This window comes from Pteronotus mesoamericanus, unplaced genomic scaffold, assembly GCF_021234165.1.
Source record: "Pteronotus mesoamericanus isolate MK-2021 breed Mesoamerican mustached bat unplaced genomic scaffold, CSHL_Meso_final contig_163, whole genome shotgun sequence".
In the NCBI taxonomy this organism is placed as follows: domain Eukaryota; kingdom Metazoa; phylum Chordata; class Mammalia; order Chiroptera; family Mormoopidae; genus Pteronotus; species Pteronotus mesoamericanus.
Genome location: NW_026555064.1, coordinates 5,444,399 through 5,465,322, shown reverse-complemented (window position 1 = coordinate 5,465,322; position 20,924 = coordinate 5,444,399). Strand labels below are relative to the sequence as shown.

Here is a 20,924-nt window from a genome sequence, read left to right as displayed (position 1 = left end):
CTTTAAAAAGTCTCCAGACTTTTGAGTAATTGACTTCATATGTATGATGTTATGGCTGTGAAATAACCATCACTTCCTGTTTTACTTGATTTTTAAAAAGTTTGAGAATAACATTGAGCAGTCATCCATCCTTTCCCATACCCAAGCCTAAAACTTTTTTTGGTGGCATGTGTGACATAATGTGGTGGTCCCATTTTGACAGATTGCTCTTTTTAGTGCTTTTAAAGAGGAAATACTAACATGATGTTTCCTTCCCTATATAGACAAATGCAATGTAAGGGAGGAGGAAAAAAACCCAAAGTAACTAGTTTTTTCTTTTTTTTTCTTTTTTTTTTTTCTGGTCTTAGTTGAAACATCATTCTGGAGTGAGGGAGAAATAATGTCTCCTCCATGAATCTCTTATTTTCTCCCTTGTGTGATGGGATTGTAGAAAAGCAGGCAAGTTTATGGTGATTGTTTGGTATCACTCATTATAACCCATTTGCTACTCCCTCCCTCTGAGGTTGTACCACCACTGAACATTGATCCTTTCGGCTGTGGCGATTACCTGCTCCTTGAATTATTTGTGGGAATCTGGATGCACCCCTGATTCGATGCTTCTCGAGAGCTTTCACATGACCTCCTTTGTGCAGATGGGAGCCTGAAGTTCACATTAGCGTGGAAGTGACTTGTGTGGGCTGCCGTGGTGGTTAGGGTCTCAGCAGCGATTACAGCCTGGGTTTGTGCTCCCAGTGCAGCCCCCCGCCCTGCTGCAATGCCACAGCCGGGGGCCTTGGCCCAGCGCTACCAAAATCAGCGAGGCCGCCCTACTCAGAGGGCTTGCCTTTCCCACCATCTGGGACTGACCTTTTCCGTTTTAGAATTGGTCCTCTCCTTCCCTCTCCCCCTCCTCTCCCCCACTCTGTCCCCGCTCCCCCCTCCCTCCTACCTCCTCCCACCTCCTCCTGCCTCCTCCTGCCTCCTCCTCCTCTTCCTCCTCCTTTCTTTCTTGTTAAGCCCCATGTCTTCTTCAGAGCTTCCTTGCTATTTGAAAGGCCATTTGGAAGAACACACTTTTAGGATAAAGAAAACTAGTTTAATTTAGAATGAATGTCACAAGTGTTACACAGAGGCTGCCAATAAATATTTCCTGGATGAGTGTATAAACTCTACTGTTAATGGGAAAGATTACTCATAAGTGACTTTTTAAGTTTATGTGTCATCATGTTTCTGTTTTATGTATTAATCGTCAGAAAGATACCTAATAGGATAAGTGCAAATCTTAGATGCGTGGGACCAAACTCATCCTTTTCTCCCGCTGACCTTTTGCTATTCTAATAGAGTCATTTTGCCATTAACAGGGCTGCCCGTTGCCCCCGTTGTAACTCTGTGATAGCAGCAGTGCCACCTGAGCAACGGCAAATATACAGGCACGGCACATACCACATTCTCTAAGCCACGGCTCCTGAGTAATAGCTCTAACAATAATAATACAAGAACAGCGATAGCTCTCCATGCTTTGCGGCGGTGAATATTGAAATGCTGTATCCTATGTCCAGTTCTTACCTACTCTCAGCCCCGCCCTTATCCTTTTATTTTGATCCCCACGACAGATTTTCTGAAGTGCCAGAAAGGTCTAGTGATAGATCATGGCTTACAGTATTACAAGAAAGTGTGTATAATGTTTGTATAGGAAACCACAGAATTAATTATTTGTGGTTTGGTCACTTATAAATGACAGCTTTGTGAGCCAGTCAAGAGGGACTTTGGATGTTCAAGGTTTTAATTATTTTTTTTTCTTTTTTGCTCGCTCACTAGATGTAAAAACGTGCAGTGAGTTGGACCTGGAGAATTCCGTGGATTGGGAAGTGAAGACGATAACGAGCGCCTTGAAGCAGTATTTGCGGTAAGCGCCCCTCAGTAGCGGGGGAGGAATGGGCGGTTTGGACGTTTCACACACGGCGGATGCCGACCCTGCGCACACGTCTAAATGGTTCAGTTAAACCTCATTAAAAGGAGAATGTTTATGAGGCATCTAACAACGTCCCAGACAGTGAGTTAAGCAGATGAACATGAGTTAGGTAAATTGCAGCAGAACAGAATTGGAAGGAAGAGACTTAAGTTTCGAAATAGCTGTCTGTTGTAGGTGTTTAGGAAGGAAATACTACAAAACAGTGAGGAAGGCTATTGCCTTCACTGAATCTTTTATTTATTTTTTGGCTAAAATGGAGATTTGTTTTAGCTTAAAATTTAAACCATTTGCACGTAAAGGCTTAAATGATAAAACAAATACAAAGCTACTTGAAAATATGTTTACTTATTGAGGTTTTAAGATACTTAAACTTTCTATTTATCACAGAAAATTTGGACTAGAAATAGAAAAGGTTCAGCATTTCTGTGAATCATTAACCTTTGTATAAAAAAAGAAAGGAGTCTCTTTCCTCTGCACCCAACTCCTCAGCCCCCAGTACTTTTTGTTGATGAACCTGGGTCAATTTTTAAAATAGAATTTTCTGCTTTTTGGTTATGGCTGTATTTTGTATCCTTATTGTTTAACATAGTTCTCTGGCCATCATATTTTCTGTAAACTATTAGTTAAATCTATAGGCTTCATTAGGTTCAGGTTCAGGTTATTTATTCCAAGAATATTTATTTATTCCTTGCAAGACTGCATCATAGTGATGCTATATTCTTCATGTTTTTTTACATCGGGGGCCCTGTGTTGTCTGGCTGGTCTACTTTTTAAGAAATTATATCAGTGGGTTCAGGTGTGTATTACATATTTTTAAGTATTTAAGCAAGATGTTTTTAGTTAATGTTTTAATCTTTTCTTCAACTAGGAAGTACTTTATTATTGTTATTATTATTCCTAGACTATGAAGGGGTACAGTTCAGGCTAAATCTACATGCTCGTGTCTAGTCTGCCACTGATAGTGCCTAACGGTTTAGATGAGGATTATGGTAAAAATGAATCTTGTTAGCTCCCACCCTGGGATTAGAATGTAAGCTTCCTGAAGACAGACATCTTATGTGGCATGTTCATTACAGAATCCCCAGTATCTAGAGCTGTACCCTAAATGTGAGAGCCGTGGTTCTCCACTGGGGATGGTTTTGTCCTGCGATCCAGGGGATAGTTGGCAATATCTGTGGATATCCCTGGTTGTCACGATTGCGGGCAAGGGGGCGCTACTGGCATGTAAGGAGTCGAGGCCAGAGGTGGGCCTACAGTGCACGAGGCAGCCCGATTTCTCCCCCAGCTGTCCGGAGTGCCGATAGAGCTGAGGCTGCGCGGGCCTGTGTTAGACGCACGATGGAAAGAAAGGGTGAGGGATATAAAAGTATAAGGAGTTGTGTACGGTGCTGACTAGCAAAGGGTGCGCCACTCTAGGAGGAAGCTTACACCTAATACAGGTGAGGGAGTGGACCAAGGGGATTCAGGTGTTGGTGGGCAATGAAGGATAGAAATCCAGTTCCTTGTAGTAAATTGCATGTTTTCCCACTGCTTCACATAGTCCTTTTTTTTTTTTTTTTTTTTTGGTCCTCATGAGGAGAATTAGTTCAAATTGTCTTGATATTCTGGGCAGCTAGTTCCTTATTGCCCCTGGTGTTGTGCCGCCTTTTCTGCCCTTTCCTCTCATTACGTTGTTGCATCCTGTTGAATTTCACTGTTAAGCAAGCATTGCTTACAGAACATTATGAGATGTTAGGAGGGAAGTTAAATGACACATATAACCATATAACACCTTCTGCCTGAATGGGATAAAGCAGTGATCGTAAAATGGCAGATGACTTGAAAGGTTGCTGTCCCTTTAAGCTATGTTATTTTTAGCAGCTGAAAATGGAGTAATAATTAAGATTTAATTGACACTTTCTGGTGATGCGCCAAAGGGGAGAAAACTGAGTTTTTACGTACCTCCCTTTTGACTACCTAGTGGTGCCCAAGCAGATGCTTTTCTGTCAACACAAGAAATGTGATGGTCCAGAGCAGGGCCTCGGTGCTGGCCGGCTTGGGTGGGAGCCCCAGCTGCCACCTAGGGATCTGTGGTCCTCAGCTGTGGACAGCTTTCCTTGCCGTTGCCCTTGAATCCTGTTGCCGATGGCACAGCCACCTTATGGGACAGGAGGTTGGAGATGGTAAAAGGGAAGTAACCAAATCCCCAAATGCCAAACTAAAACAAGAAGCAAAACCTCCAGGACATGGAAGAAAGAAAATGATGTACAATGGACATACGAAGTCTGTCTGGAAAAAGTCTAGCCATTGTTAACATCACGAGAACAGTTTGCATGATATTGATGTAACCTGGCAGCCAAGGAGAGTGGACTGGAATGTGCATGCGTGAACAATGACAACTTCACTGCACTAGTCATTGGGAGTGGTAGACGCCATTGAGTAAGCTTGTGTACTGTGTGGCCATTGCATTCAGAATGACTGAGCAAGTAAAGCAATGACTCTGCATCAAATTTTGCTTGAACATTCCTCTGTGGAAACTATTCGATGATTCAGAAGGCCGCAGCTATGGGCAGCTTCATCATGACAGTGCACAATCTCATGCATCCTGTCTTGTGCAGTTTTTTGGTGAAACACCATATCACCCAGGTGACTTAGCCCCACTACAGCCCAGATTTGGTGCCCTGCAACTTCTGGCTTTTCCCAAACTAAAATTACTTTTGAAGGGAATAGATTTCAGACTGTTGATGAGATTCAGGAAAATGTGACGGGGCAGCTGACGGTGACTGGGAGACCTGTGTGAGGTCCTAAGGTGCCTCCTTTGAAGGGGACTGAGGCGTCATTGTCCTACATACAATGTTTCTTGTATCTTCTTCAATAATGTCTCTATTTTTCATATTACATGGCTGCCTACTTTCTGGACAGACCTCATATGTATGGTGTCTCCCTCTTTCTTCTACTGACTGGAGACTTTTTTTTTTTAACTTGTGGTGCTTTAAGAGGGCTGAATACCAGCCTTCTGATTGATTTTCTGTCTATTCAGACCATAATTATGATTTCCAGCAATGTGTTCATTACAAGAGCTTCCCATGTGAGGGGACAATGAGCTGTTTTGTGATGTTTTTAGTAAAATGATTTTACCTAGAGGAAACTTTTAAAGCCTGCAAATTGGAATGGGACTTTGGGGGAAGAAATTGCCAGCATAGGTAAATATTATGATTTATATTCTCAGACAGATCCCAACGGGTGGCAAAGAGCTGTAGCTCGAAAACATGTTGGGTTGGGAAGTTGAGAGATATGGTGACTCAGGATAATAAATTTTATATGGGGAACTTGTCATTTTTATTACTGCTTCCCTAACATTAACCATATTTAATGCTTACTTTTTATGCTGCATTGCCTAGCAGACATATGGTGATGATAAGAAGCTTATAGAAGATATTTAGATACAAATTCATTTTTATTGAAAAAGAATTCCCGCTGTGGTTTTTCTAAGCATTTTCATTTTCCCACTTTTCTTTTCAGCACCCTTAATTTCATTCTTTGCCTAATAACGGTTTTCCTTCTTTGCCTACTTCTTGCTTTTCCATGTTTTGAAACAAAAAACAAAAACCCAAAAGTTTACTTCTTTCCCTTTATTAAGGTAGTGGTACAATTGATACTATTTTTTGACCTTAGATGATAGTGTAGGGGTGAAGGGAATAAGAGAGGAAGTAAGAAAACAGTTCTCTTCAGTAGAGTTCTAAGTGCATCAGTTTCACTGTCTACAGTTGTCATTGTGTGTGTGTGTCTCTGTGTGCACCATCATAAATCGTATGCAAAGAACATAACCTGTAAATATACGTTTGCATCTATTTTGTTTATAGACAGTTTTGTTGAAGTGGAATTGGCATACAGTAAACTGAGCATATGTATAGGGTACATTTGCATAAGTGTGACATGTATGTATGGTTGTGAAGCCATCACCATAATCAAAATAGTGACCTTCTCACCTCGCCGCCCCCTCACCCCCCGTTGCCTCTTGCCCCTTTGAAATTCCTCACTCTCACTCCCTCTCTTCACTTCCTTATTCCTGGGCAACCGCTAACCTGCTTTCTGTCATGATATAAAAACTTCTGTATTTGCTCTACTTTCACCTCAATGGAATATTATGGTTCTATTTTTTTTCTTTTAAATGAAGCTTCTTTCACTTAGCATAATTAGACATTCACCTACCTTGTAGCATAGTTCATTCCTTCTTGTTGCAAACTAGTGTTCTACTGGTTCTATTGTATGGATACACGACAATTTAAAAAAAATCCATTTACCTATGGATAATTGGGTTGATGGATAGTTGAGTTGTTTGTAGCTTTTGGCTATTAAAAATGAAGCTACTAGAAACCTTTGTGTATAAATCTTTGAGCATAGGCCTTCCTTTCTCTTGGGTAAATCCTGATGTCTGTATAACGTCTGGGTTGTATAGTTGGTATATACATTTAATTTTTTTGTAAACTGACAAACTTTTACCAAGAGCGGTCGTATTAGTTTACATTTTCACCAACAGTGTAGCAGAGTCTCATTTTCTCCACATCCTTTCCAACTCTTGATATGGTCAGTCTTCTTAATTTTAGTTATTCTAACAGCTGTATGGTGGTATCTCATTATGCTTTTAAATTTGTAATTCCTTAATGACTAATAATATTAAACATTTTTTATGTGTTCTTTTGCTATTTATATATCTTCTTGGAAGAGGTGTCTGTTCATGCCTTTCACACAATTAAAAAAATTGGGTTGCTTTTCCTCTTACTGTGTTTTGATCATTCTTTATATATTTTGGATACAAATCCTTTCTCAGATGATATGCTTTGCAAATGTTTTCTTCAATCAGTGGCTTGTCTTTTTATTCTTGTAATAGGGCCTTTCAGGTGATTTTAAATTTTGATGAAATGCAGCTTATCAGTTTTTTTATGTGATGTATCAAGAAATCTTTGCCTATTTCAGTCACAAAGGTTTTCTATTTTTTCCTTCTAGAAGTTTTATAGTTTTAGGTTTTATACTTAGATCTGTTGTCTATTCTGAGTTAATTTTTGTGAAGATATGGGGTGTGGGTCCAAGTTCACTTATGTATATGGATGTCCAGTTGTTCCAGTACCATTTGCGGAAAAAACGGTTTTCTTCCTCCGCTGAATCACCTATTGAGACGATCATAGAGTTTTTCTTTTTTAGTTTGCTAGTATGGTGAATTACATGGATTTTGTGGCAGTATTAAGGCAGTGTTGCATTTCTGTGATAAATTTATGATGTATTATCCTTTTATTTATCTCTGTGAATTTGAGTTGCTAACATTTTATTTAGAATAGTTGCATCTATATTTACATTATTGGTCTGTAGTTTTCTTTGTATGTCTTTAATTTTGGAACTACAGTGATGCTGTTGTCAAAGAAAGAGTCAGAAAGTATTCCCTCTCACATTTTCTGGAAGAATTTGTATTGAATCAGTATTCTTTTTTCCTTTGTTTGCTAGAATTCACCAGTGAAGTCATTTGGGCCTATAGTTTTCTTACTGGCAAATTTCAAACCACAAATTCAGTTTCTCTAGTAGATATAGGACCACTTAGGTTGCCTAATCCTTCTGGAGTGCATTTTGGGAGTTTTTGTATTTTGAAACATTTGTCCATTTAATTTAAGTTGTTGAATTTGTGAACATCAAACTGTTTATAACATTCCCTAATTTTTAAAAAAATACCTTCAGAGGCTGTAGTAATTCCGCAACTACCTCTGCCATTCTAGACATTGATAATTTGGGATTTCACCATTTCTTTGTCATTATGGCTAGATTTGTCAATTTTATTTATTATCTCTTTTTTTTTTCTATTTCACTGATTTATGCTGTGATTTTTACTTTTTTCTGTTCTACTTATTTTGGGCTTAATTTACTCATTTCTTCTGGCTAAGATAGAAAAAAGTAATTGAATAAGACCTTACTTCCTTAAAAAAAAAAAGATTTTATTTATTTATTTTTGGAGAGGGAAAGGAAAGGAGAGAGGGAGAACATCAATGTGTGGTTGCCTCTTGTGTGCCCCCTACCGGGGACCTGGCCTGCAACCCAGGCGTGTACCCTGACTGGGAATTGAACCAGTGACCCTTTTGATTTGCAGGCTGGCACTCAATCCACCAAGCCACACCAGCCAGGGCCCTTTCTTCTTTTCTAATAATATAGCTATTGAGCAGTAAAAACTTATCCCCAAATACTACTTTACAAACAACCCTCAAATTCTAATATGTGGTATACTGCATTTAACTCAAAATACTTCCTCATTTTGTTTTTCTGGGGCTTTCCAGATATATTTCTGGAAATATTGATTTCCAATTCCATTTTTATTGTAATCAGAGAAATACTGTACAAATGGAATTCTTTTAAATTTACTGAGGTTCATTTCACGCCCCAGAAATGGTTTATCTTGATAAATGCTCCATGTACACTGGGAAAGAATGCAGGTAGGCGAAGTTCACTTACGTGAAGGACATACCAGTTAGGTGAAGGTGGTTGACCGCGTTGTTCAAATCTTCTGTATTCTAACTGATTTTCTGTCTACTTACTCTATCAGTTATTGACACAGAGTGGTATATAAGCCTCAGCTACAGTTAAGGTTTTCTCTCTTTCTCCTTGTGGTCTCGTCAGTTTTGCTCCACACATTTTGAAGCTCCTGTTATTAGATCCCTTAACATTGACAGTTGTTATGTCTTGCTGATGAATTGCCCTCTTTAACAATAGGAAATGATTTCCTTTATTCCTGGTGTTTTTCTTGGCTCTCAAATATGTTTTAAATTCGTATGTGTGTGTATCTTTGACTTTTTTAAAGCACTCGAAGAGGAATTTCTGGTTTACAGGGTTTAAACATTTTGAAGTTTCTTATTATGTTGCCAGATTGCCCTCCAGACGCTGGACAGATTGACACTTGTCTCAGTGTTCTTCAGGTGTTTATAGAGTTCAAGGAGCTGGTCTTGTCAACTTTTAGATATGTGTTAATGTTGAACTGTAACATTCTGGTGACCACAGGATAAAATACACTACCATTTGTGTAATCTATTTTAGTAGAAAAATAAAATGATGTGGGTATTTTTGAAGTTGCCCTCAATTTCACTTCATACCTATGCTTTATTGTTTCATAAGCATAAACCAAAAACGGATATCATATTTTTATAATAGGGGTATATAAGAGGAAAGAATTTGTTTTCTTTGCGTTTGTTTAATCTTTTCTCTACATATTTTCAATTAATATTTTAGAGATGATTTGCAAAATTATATGCTTATATTTGGTTGAATAGAACGTATGGCTTTTGAGCAAGTTAATGTGTGGAAAGAAGTTTTATGTATAAAATCAGATGCTTGTAAAGGTACTTTCCAAGATGAAATATGAAATACCATGTGCTTAGATCTGACAGGAACTTGTGGCTGCTTCAGCTTTGATAGTGCCTGGTACAGATCGCATTTAATAAAGTGATCCATTTGATTTATGGATCTTTCTGACATATAAAAGTATTCCCTGGGGAAGTTTTACATGTTACTAAGAAAAGCACAACATACTTAATATGCCTTTCTTAAAAAAGCGAACTCAGAGAGTGTGGGCCTGTGTGGAGCTGCTTGGTGATGCCGAGCTGTTCTTTGCCTGCAGGAGCCTCCCGGAGCCTCTCATGACCTACGAGCTGCACGGGGATTTCATTGTTCCAGTCAGTAAGTATCGCCCGGAGGTGAAGAGGCGCAGTGTTGCGGTCGATAGTGTGCGTAAGCTGTGATTTCCACGTGGACATTACTCAACTGCATTATTGTAATTTGTGTTGAAAATAGAAATCACTTTAGAAGATCTTGGGTTTCTTTTCACCTTTTAAAAGGTGAAAAAACCAGATCACTCATTCGTTCATTCTTTCACAGACAGTTATTCATTGTCCACTGCATCGTAATCTCTGTAGATACTGGGTATGTAGAACTGTGAAAGAATTTCTGCCCCGGGAGCCGCTTCTCTAGCAAGCACTGGGGCACACACATCTCCAACTACACGTCAGATGTATAATAATGAAAAAACTGCTCTGGGAACATGGAGAGGTTTAACTTGCAGGAGGGTAAGGAGACGAGCAGATTTCAAGGGATTAGCTGGTTGGACATGGCTTCACTTAGAAAGAGATTTAGGTGAAAATTAAGGGCAGAAAAAAGTATTTTGAGATAATGCCAGAAGTCCACACACTATTTGATAGAGAGTGAATTGTATGTGATAATATGTTAAATGAAAGAAGCCCACCGTTGGTAGAATTTTAATTTTGAAGAAATTTTTGGTGACTCATACTTTTCGAAGCTTTCTTGTTTTCTGTTTTATTACCATATACCTCTGTTTTTACATTTGACTCATGGTGTTTAACCATTAGAGCCTCCTGAAATACACTGGTGTGAGGTATTTACTAGTTAAGGAAATGAAGTTTGAGAGATGTTAAGTGACCTGCCAGGTTACAGGCATCTTTACTTAAATTCAAAGCCCCAGCTCCACTAGCTAAGACCTGCAGTTTGGATTTCACAGGTGCACCGACAGTAGCTATAGTTGTATTTTCATTTCCTTTTAGTTTTTTTTTTCTCTTGGATGTGTTCCATAGTTCACTCTGTCAAAAAACTTAGAGCAATCCCTTTGGGTCCTATGTTACTGCTGCTGGAACATTGCTTTAAATGGTACCTCTCTGTGAGGTCCTCGCACGGCTGGTGCGCAGGCTCTGAGTGTGCCACAGAAAGAAGCCATGCGTAGGCCTGCTTGACGGTACATGTAAAATGGGCTTTGGAAAAGGGAAATAATACGGTTCTATGCACTTTTGTTTTCATGTGGTAGAGGATTTTTTTTTGTAAAGAGAATTTGTGTGATCAAGGAAGTGGGGGAAAGTTTTCTTGGCAGAAACTCAAGCAAATGCTTAGTTGTTTTGATTTCTTCCCTGTGGCATTTTTGGCAAACCAGGGAGAGAGAAATTAAACTCTGCTTGGAGGACAATCGTTTCATGTTGTTCGCCTTGGAGACTGGAAAAAGCAGGAGAACGCCAGTTTTAATCTTGGATCCCTTGAAAATTGTAGAAAGATAAAGTGATTATGGGCTAAGGTTTAAATCACAAGTGAGTGTCATTATTATCATGCCTTGTAGCTGAAGCCAGTGTGTTTGAAATTCTAATATCAATGTGTTTTACGGGAGGAAGGCTTCCGTAGAGGTGGGAATTTACAAGTGGTGGCAAAGCCCCTGGTGGTGAACAAGGAGCTGAAGGAGTTGGTTGAGGCTGTCCTTGAACAATGTGGTGGAAGAGATCGTGCACCTACAGGACCAGGACCTTGCGTTTGGCTTCCCAGCTTTGTGGGGATGCTGTAACAGAGGCTTCATAATTTGAATAACAGGCCCATTTCAAAGAAAAACTGTAGCTGCTGTAATTATTGGCATGTATTTGCATCTCCGTTGAGCTGTGGTTGGAATGGGACCTGCAGTTACCTTATTTAATGAGAAAAAGTACATGTATTAACCAGGTGCATTTTAGGGGCCCACATTTGTAATACAGGCTTTCATTTTTTATTTGACTCTTGGGAGGGCCGATGTCCATGCTTACTTTTCCTCTCAGGAGCAGATCCTGTAATGTCTTGCATATGTACTTTCAAGTATTGAATAAAACAGTTACAGGAATCAGGTGGCCAGAAGTAGTCTCCCTGTCTGAATGTTGTTGGAAAATGGGGATTGCGGTTCAGCTATCGTATTCTGTTAACAGTGGCAGGGATTACCTTGTTTTGCTGAATGTCTGTCAGCTGAGCTGACTGCTGAAATTGTCAGGCATCACCCGTCTTTGTTGCCACCTCTCACCCCAGCACGGAAACTAGTTTTTGATTCTTTTCAGTCCCGTGCGGTGGTTTCCGTCCATTCTGTGGTGGTGACGTGGTTTTGACTGCCGTCCCCGCTGAGAGGTTTGAAGGCGTCTTTTGGGTCCTTGATGTTCTCTCATCAGTTTCTTCCCTGTAGAGGCCTGTGAGTTAATAGTCCTGAAGTGCACAGTACATAAATGTATTTTATTTGTTGTCACCACAGGAGGCAAAACATTTTTTTATTTTTCATTGTTAAGAAACACTGAGTTATTGTTCAATGTTGAATGCATTGGGAAATTAATTTTTTTTCTTCCTTAGAGAAAATTAAGATCATTCACTAAACCCTCTCAACTGAGAGTTAACTAAATTTGCTAAAAGGAACTAGAAACCACCTGTCTAGGAAGGCCACTCCTGTGTTCCTCCTTTCCTCGCACACCCAATTCTTCACTTCTCGTCAACAAGCGTGTGGGTTTCTCCCCCACACCAGCCAGTGCTGTGACGCCAGCTGAGTGTCCTACCATTCAGTTTAGCTCTGATTCTAGCCACATAGAATTAGCTCTAGATGACATAAGTTACAGACTCAGTCCCACACGACTGTCCCTACTTCAGACACCCGTCAAGCGGTCTCGGGTTGTCCCCAGTAATTCTGACGGACTGGCTATAAATCAGGGTTCCCGTACCTGCCCTTGGATTTGTAATTTGCTAGGAAGGCTTATAGAACTCAGGGAAACACAGACTTCGGCTTAGCAACTTATTCCACAGCAAAGGGTATGTCAACAATACGAATAAATAGCCAGGTGAAGAGTATAGAGAGTGAGACCTGGAGGGGTCCTGAGCACTGGAACTTCTGTCCCCGTGCGGTTGGGGTGCGCCACCTCCCCAGCATGTCGGTATGTCCATGCACTCAGAAGCTCTTCAAATCCTGTACTTTTGGGGTTTTTATGGAAGCTTTATCATGTAGGTAATCTGGATTTTTAACTTCCTTTCCAGCCCCTCTTGCCTCTCTGGAGGATGGGGGCAGACCTGAAAATCCCGAGCTGCCGATCGTGGCTGGATCTCTGGTGACCAGTCCCCATCTAAGGACCCAAAGTCAGCTCATTAGAACAAAAGATGTTCTTAACACCCAGGAACTTCCAAGACACTTAGGAGCTTGGTGCCAGACACTCCTATCACTCAATAAGTTATGGAGGTCCTGGGAGCTCGGGGTCAGAATCCAGGTCAACAACTAAACATTAGGACAGAAGACTATCTGAGCACGCCCTATTTACTAGGGTTTTAGGAGCTCTGGTTCAGGAACCAGGGGGTAGATATATATGTATAGATATATACATATATAAATCTCTCTCTCTCTCTCTCTCTCTATATATATATATATCTTTATATAAGTCCATATTTTGAGAGAATATAAAAGTTTACTTGGTCTACATAGAAATGGAAAAGATTGTACTCACCTGGGGAAGGCTGGAAGGCACCTGGCTGGATGTGTAGATGCTGTTTATTACCTTGGAGAACGTTGTAGTCCATGACCTGTGTCTTAGCCTCGCAGGCTCAGATTTCTTGATACATCAGCCTGGTAAGAATTGGACCCATGCTTCAGGGTTGGACTCATGTTAGACTTAGTTTGAGAATGGCAGCTGAAGCCTGAATGATTACTGGGGCATCACAAAAGACAGTTCAGTCACCTAGACCAGAACCTGTGTGTTGTTATGCTCAGTAGTCAAGTTACGTGAGAAACAAAATTATACTCACTTTTAAAGGCCTTTCTTTAGTTATTTATGATGAAAACTATAACTGTTATAGAATCCAGAGCACTGGTGTTTGCCTACCCAGAATGTTCTGTTATTGTTGGTAAACATGCATGGGAAGCAAGAGAAAGTCCTAGGGTCTTAGTGGGGAGGGACTTGGAAAACTGGAAATTAAAAGAATCGAATGCTTAATGGCATCAAGCTATCTCAGCCTGATGCACTCATTTCTAAGTCAGTGGGGTCTTCCACAGAAGAGCTGGAATACTTGATGTCTGTTGACTGAAGAAGCCCCCTGTCCCTTGGGAAGTGCTTGGATGGTTACTGCTAATGCTTTTCCTAAAATTACTGTAGTACTGTTGACGTCTGGCACTTAAATATTGAAATAATTTAACATTGATCTGCCTGTGTATCTTTGCTATGCTCCAGTAAGCTATGATCATATCTTTTTCAGTCTCTGTTAGTTGGCACAGTGTCATAAATAGATAAACATTAAGTGTTGGGGATGCTGATTTATAGTTACATGGTTAAGAATGCTTTTGCTGTTACAGTAAACTCCCAATTCCTTGGCATGGGTTAAGGATTTGGTGTCATGGTTAATTCAGTATCCTAGATTAAAAAAAAGTTAGGCCTTTAATTTTTGGGGTCAATTTATATTGATTAAAACCAAAGATAATTAATTTACCTTAGAAAACTTTTTTTTTTGAGTACCTAAAGTTATTACTATGTTGTAGCCCTATGAAAATGTCCATTAATAGAAAGCTCCAATCAGCATCAGAATAAAAAGAAATGGAGAAAAAAATAGTTTTACTTTAAAAGCCTTACTTCCAAAAATTCCTCTTTTTGGAAGAAGGAGGAAAAAGCAGACTTGGAAAAGAAAGATTGTGTGTGATTTCAATGAGAGGGGGCGGGAGAGGAACTCAAAAAGGAAAATGGGAGGTTTCGACTCTATTTTCCAAAACCAATTCTATTTTTAGAAATGGGGACCCCTATCGTTAGAGGGAGGAAGACTATTTCCCTCTTGTCTTTCCGAATATCCAATAAGTCCAAAAATATTAAATCAGGTTTTCCTTGGGGAAAGATGATTATTAATTTTAAGATAGACACATGAGTCAGACATAGCTTTTTAGTGGAAAGTTTTCAATAACTTTTAAGTTTTGAATGTACAAAATTCTAATCATAGGCAGTTATCCTTTTATTCCTTTGGAATTTTAGACTTTATGCAGAGTCCCTGCTTTATTTTTAAAGTCGAAGCTGTGAGTAGAAGAAGGTATGGGGGAGTGATAAATGGTGATGGAAGGAGGCTTTCCTTGGGGTGAGGAACACACCATACAGTAGACAGATGATGTATTATAGAGTTGAACACCTGAAAACTATATAATTTTATTAATCAATGTAACCCCAATAAATTTAATAAGAAGTAAAAAAAAAAATGAAGTTGTGAATTGAAAATGCTATTATAGTTTTATTGCTTACATTTTCCTCCAGCTTTGATTTAGGAAGATCTTGGTTTTAACCCCAGATTAAAAACTTGATTATAATAATTTATCATCTAACTCTTTAGATAGTTGTACTTTTGTTTTCAGTGTCCAATGTAGCCTGTATCTAAGAGTCTTTTATTATGTAATATCATTTGATTATTTGTGTTCTGCTTTATCATGTTCCTTTTCATTTCTAAGCCTTTTTGCTTTTTTACTCTTCAGCCACAACGGTGTCCTGTGTTGTAAAGTCTCAGCCCCCACCCTTAAACACGACTGTTGGAAGTGTAAGCTGGAGCAAACTTAACTTTATAAACATTGGAAGCACCCTAACTGACCATAAAATGCATGGTCTGGGGCTGCATCTGATGGAGGGACGGACGGCCATGATAACTTAAACGAAATAGGCTGTTTGAACATCTCATCACAGGAAAAGGGAGGAAAACTAAAAGGATTAAACTAAAATTTACTAGCTTATCTTAGGGTGAGATTGATTATGGGTGATTTTAATGTCAGTGGACTTTTTGTTGACACATAACAGAAATGTGCACAAGTAATAAGCGTACAGCTGAATGGATTTTTGCAAAGTGAAGATAGCCATGAGGTTAGCTCCCAGATCAAGAACTGCAGCATTATTGGAACCCCAGGAGCCCTGCCTCATACCCACACATTCACTATCCACCCCATGACATGGGAGCACCTGCCCGACCTCTGCCATCACAGGTTAGGGCCGCTGCATTTGAACCTTATATAAGTGGAATCTAACAGAATATGACCTTTCGTGTCTGGCTTCTTCCGCTTACCTTGTGAGATTCATCTGTGTTGAGTGACTCTGTAGTTCGTTCATTCCTGTTGTACGTTACTCCATTGTATGAATATACCATAATCTGTTTAACTGTTCTGTTGATGGGTACCTGCGTTGTTTCAGTTTTGGACTGTTATCAAGAGCGCTACTTTCATGAACATTCTAATACGTGTCTCCAGTATGATCTCATCTTAACTAATGACATCAGCAAGGACCGCGTTCCCAAATGAAATCACTGTGTCAAGTGTGTCTTTTTCCCCCCTGATGTTTTAACGCTGACCTATCCTGAGGGACCAACCCCCTGGGGCTAACCAGTTCCCGGAGACCGTAAACCTGAGCGAGCTTTCCCTGTGCCGTCCAGCCAACCCAGGGGCCCCCCGCCCCTCCCTTTTTGGGCTCTTACACTCCAGCCTTGTTCTGCCCCAGTCACCGGGGCCAGGCACCAGACAGCGCGGGGTGGCCCCGATAGCCCAGGACCCCTGGAGGGATTCCGACCAGTCCTAAGCCTGCTTCCTGCCCCACTCCTGTTCCTGCCCAGAGAAACCACAATGAAGCTTCTTGCCCACACGTCTCCTTTGTTCCCCCGCCTCTGAGCTGGCCCCGTGTGGCGCGACGTGCCTCCTTTTCCTCTGCATCTTAGAGGATAAGCTGCTTCCTTCGCGACAGCCATTTCCATGCCTGCAAGTCTCACCTTGGTACCTGATGAGAACAAATCCGGGTGTGTTTTCAGACAGTCACGTTCTGGATACCGGGGGCTAGAACGGCAGCATCTGTTTCAGGGGAGGGGATTGTATTTGCTGATACTGTATTTGCCTTCCCTTGTGGGGCAGTGCCCCAGCCCCTGGTGAGCTCAGAGGAAGGGTTCGAACCGCAGCCTCGCGAGGACCCCTCATCGGGGGGAGGGGGAGAGCAGGGATTAAGAACAGGGAGGGGGATGGATTTTCTTTTCCTCTGAAAGGTGCCAAACCGTGTTTAAATTCCCTGGTGATGTTGAACAGATGAGATACTGTATTTGGTGATTTTTAGGAATATGTTCGATTCCCAGTACTCTACTAACTATTCTTTTTCTTTTTTAAAGAAAGTGGGAACCCAGAATCTCGTGTGAATGCTATCCATTTCTTGGTACACAGACTGCCAGAAAAAAATAAAGAAATGTTGGATATTTTGGTGAAACACTTAACAAAGTAAGCCTCTCTCCCTTCCTGACTTCCTTCGTTTTGCTCTGGGTGTTGTGCGGTGTTCTTGGGTTCGTAACGGTTGAAATTGGGGCTGTATACACAATACTGGGGACCACACCTGGAAGGGCAGGCTGGACATCTGACTCACTGTGTGTGTTTTGGACGAGACTGTTGAAATACGATGCTTTCATGAAGTCATGTAATTATTTGCTTAGTGTCGCTGCCAGCGACTTGGGGTTTGATTTGAAGTAAGAGAAGAGAATATTATACACTTCCCTGTACACAGATTCTGGAAATGTGATTATAAGTCTGTTAGCAAATTTAGCTTGGTTTCACACCTACCTAACTCTTAAGTTTGAAAATGTCCTTTAAATTTGTTTAATCAGTAACAGGTAGTTATTTCCTAAGATCCATTCTATTCTTTTTATTTCCTTTTTAAAAAGCAAGCAAAATCTAGTAATCCAGTAGAGAGATTAGCCCTTTCTTCAAATATATGACTCCTCGATTACTGTAATTATAGAATTTTTGAGGCTAGAGGAAGCTGAGGAGCAGTGTGTTTCGGAGCCTTTATTTTACACGAAAAGCAGCTGAATGGCCAGAAGATACTATGACCTGTCGAGGCTCCTAGGACTAGAATTGCCACTCATTCATTTGGCCAACAAATAGTTTTTGAATACCTTTTTTACGTGCTGGTAGACACTTAATTGAGTAAGATACATTCAGGAAGTCCCTTCTTTCAAAGGGGAAAAGATAAAGGAAAAACAAAAATTAAAATAATTTCAGGTGGTAAGTGGTCAAAAGGCAAAGTAGGGTGTGGAGGTAGAGAATATACATTGGGTGAGGAGTTACAAAGAGAGTTGTTATGGAAGGTCTCTTTGGGGATGAGACAAAACTTGGAGCTGCTGAGAACAGTTACCCAGGTTGTTCCCTGGGCCCAAGGGGCGAGCGTGGGTGCTCGGACCACGGTGTGTGTGCTCGTGAAGGTAACTCTTCTCAGTCTCGTGGCCCCTGGAAGCAAGAGTACGATGATCTGGGGAAGGAGGGGATGGTCTCAGTCGAGGGCAATAGTAAGTGAAGGCCTTTGGGGACACAATCTTAGCGTGTACATGGAGTTACTAAGACCGTCGCTACGGCCCAGCAGAGAGCCTCGGCGCGAGAGAAGCAGGACCGCAGGCGGGGCCCCGTTAAGCACGGCCTTGTGGGATCCAGTCATTTGCAGACAGTGAGGGCAGCACAGTTTTTGCTCATCTTTTAACCAGAGACCTTTCTCCCCTCCGCCCCATCACTGTTAGCGTATCAAACCACTCCAAGCAGAACCTAATGACCGTGGCAAATTTAGGAGTGGTTTTCGGACCAACTCTGATGAGGCCGCAGGAGGAAACTGTTGCTGCCATCATGGATCTGAAGTTCCAGAACATCGTGGTGGAGATCTTAATTGAAAACCACGAAAAGGTAAAGCTGTCTTTTTTTTTCCCCCGCCTAAAGGAATTGCTGTATTTGGCTTGTTGCCTTGAGATGTAAAATTATTTCCTTCTCTCTCTTTTTGAAATCACTTTGTCGCGATGATGAGCTTGGTTCTGAGAAATTCACATCGAGCTTCTCTCTTCTGATGGAGTTTCATAAACTGGAAGCCCTCCTGGTCTTCTGTTCTCTCACTGGTGTGAGGAAGAACTGTTTAATCCAGATGCAAAGGAATATTGGCTGTGCCATTGTGAACTACTTTTTTATTTTTCTTTTCCTGCCTTTACTTCTGTCCTTGGATTTCTCACTCAAATTCTTTTTCTGTGACACAGGGAAAATATTCTTGTCAATCTGTGTTACATGCTCCCCAGAAATCTACACATCACTCCCCCCACCCCCAATTATGTTAACAATTTCGGGGGGTTAACATGCATCCTGGAATCCGGGGACCCCAGGTTAAGAATCTCTGATTTGAAAGGAATAATCTCTTAGGTGACACTTCTTGTGACTTCTTTCTCTGTAATCGAGGGGAATACATGATTTTTCAAAACAATAGACTCTTTCAAGGACTTCAGATTCCTTTTTCTCATTCTGTCAGTTACAGATCAGGACCTTGCTAATCATTTTTCCTCTGAGAGAGGGAATTTGAAAACTGTTCAAATTCTTGGTTACTTATTTGTTAATGAAAAGCTTTTTAAAACGATCTTGCGTTATATGCCAAGTGTGTACTAGGTGCCGGGATGTGAAGATGAACATTACAACCCTTGATGGAAAGTAGGTCACAGTCTGAGGGTTGGAAGCCTGTTTGGGCATGTGTATCCTCTGGCATTAGCCCTGTCTAACATACAGTATAATTTCCTTACGTATTTCCTTAGTTGCTAGCTATTTCTCCCTGCTCGATCCTTGAGGGCAGAGATCTTTTTTGTATACTTAGAATAGAACGTGGTACCTGTCTGATGCTCAGGTAGTATTTATTGGATGAATTAAGGAACTCAGTTCATTTTAGGGAAAATTTTCCTTAATTCATCCAAAAGAGTGGGGAAAAAAGAGTGGGAAAGAGTCAGTCATACAGGGGGATAGTCCCTTGGAGCAAAGCATTGCAAGAGCATTTCTTGGGTCCTTGTTGCATTCGCTGTTTGCTAGGACAATTCTAGCTGTGTGAGTATTGGTACCCAATGAAAAACTTGAACCTGGTTTTCTTTACCAGCATAGTAGAAGCAGTTTGTTTATGGGTGTAAGAAGTTTGTGGGGCTTTTTCTGTGTTTTAGTTTGTAGTAGGTAATGGTGAGTTTGTGTTTTTTATGGTCCTGTCAAGCTGTCCTTAAACCTCATTTGTGTGCACTAAGCTTAAACCTCGTTTGTGTGCACTAAACTATCCAGAGAGCTTGGGTGGCTACTGTTCATTTTCTGAAAAGTAAACAATTATTAGGCTACAGGCTTTGCAACAATGTTTAGTAAATGCAACTATCATTAGATTAATTCCCAATTAGGAAACTTTTATCCAATTTATTTGTGATTTGCACTGCTCTGGGTCTTGCTCTCACATAAAAGGATCTCCACTTAGTGCTCTGGCTTCCTATTTTCTTACTGGAAGCTGGGAAGATAAGCACATGATTTTCCTCCTGGGAAGTAGATAGGGCAGCTTCCGCCTTATTAACAAATTAGAGGAATTTCCAAGTGGCATTGCTGAGCCCATTGTAACCGTCCCAGCAGATGAAACTGGACCCCTTCTCTGAGATCCGGCTTTAGGGAGCTAAGTAGAGAGAGGACTTTCTATTTCCTTCTCTCCCCTCCTGGAGATTAACAACCGATGTTAATTGAAGCACCGCATTTTCTACCAAGAAGGGGGATGGGGAGATTCTGAGTCTCAGATTCTTCACTAAATGCCTGGGTTTAGTGTGGAAACACAGGGTTGCTTGTGGGGCAGAGGAGGGAGCAGTTGGCTAGGATTAGTTACTTTTTCTGAGAGTGTATTTCCCCATAACATCTTTCTTCTCCAGTTTCATCCTTGTCTGCTTTCCTTCTCACTCCCAGCTCTTTGTCCAGGATCTGCGATGAGGAATAATATTTCTGCTGACAGGGGTGGTTTTGCAGGAAAACTTCATATGGACATCTGTGCCCACATGAACCACAGGTTTCCTTGACAACAAATGCACAGATACCACCCAAAGACTTGAGCGTGGTGCAGGAGGGATAGAGAGCCTTTCGTATTATGTGTTTGAGAATGAAAAGAAAGAGAGAAAGGAAAAGGATAGGTAGGGGAGGACAAAACTTGTGAGGAAGGAAAAAATACTAATTCAGAAAGGAGGGGAAACTAGAAGGAGATGAGGAGACTTAAGTAGTGTCTATGAAGGGAAGGTAACAATAGGAGAAAGAAAAGATGTGTTCTTTTCCTCTGTTACTTATTTTTCTGCCCTAGGAATGTGAAAAATGTTGACTGACTAGGAAAGTCACTAAAGGGAAGAAGAAACTTTCAACATATAA

The 20,924-nt window shown here is 40.8% G+C and overlaps 1 protein-coding gene across 4 annotated transcripts in view; it reads left to right on the top strand.

Moving 5' to 3' along the window:
• Positions 1-20,924, top strand: part of ARHGAP10 (Rho GTPase activating protein 10) — a 241,326-nt gene that overhangs the window by 150,964 nt on the left and 69,438 nt on the right. For all 4 annotated transcript variants that reach the window (XM_054562719.1, XM_054562717.1, XM_054562721.1 and 1 more), the window contains 4 exons: positions 1,798-1,885; positions 9,582-9,640; positions 16,880-16,985; positions 18,272-18,431. In XM_054562719.1, the coding sequence (XP_054418694.1) occupies positions 1,798-1,885; positions 9,582-9,640; positions 16,880-16,985; positions 18,272-18,431 (413 nt within the window). The remainder of the gene's footprint in view (positions 1-1,797; positions 1,886-9,581; positions 9,641-16,879; positions 16,986-18,271; positions 18,432-20,924) is intronic.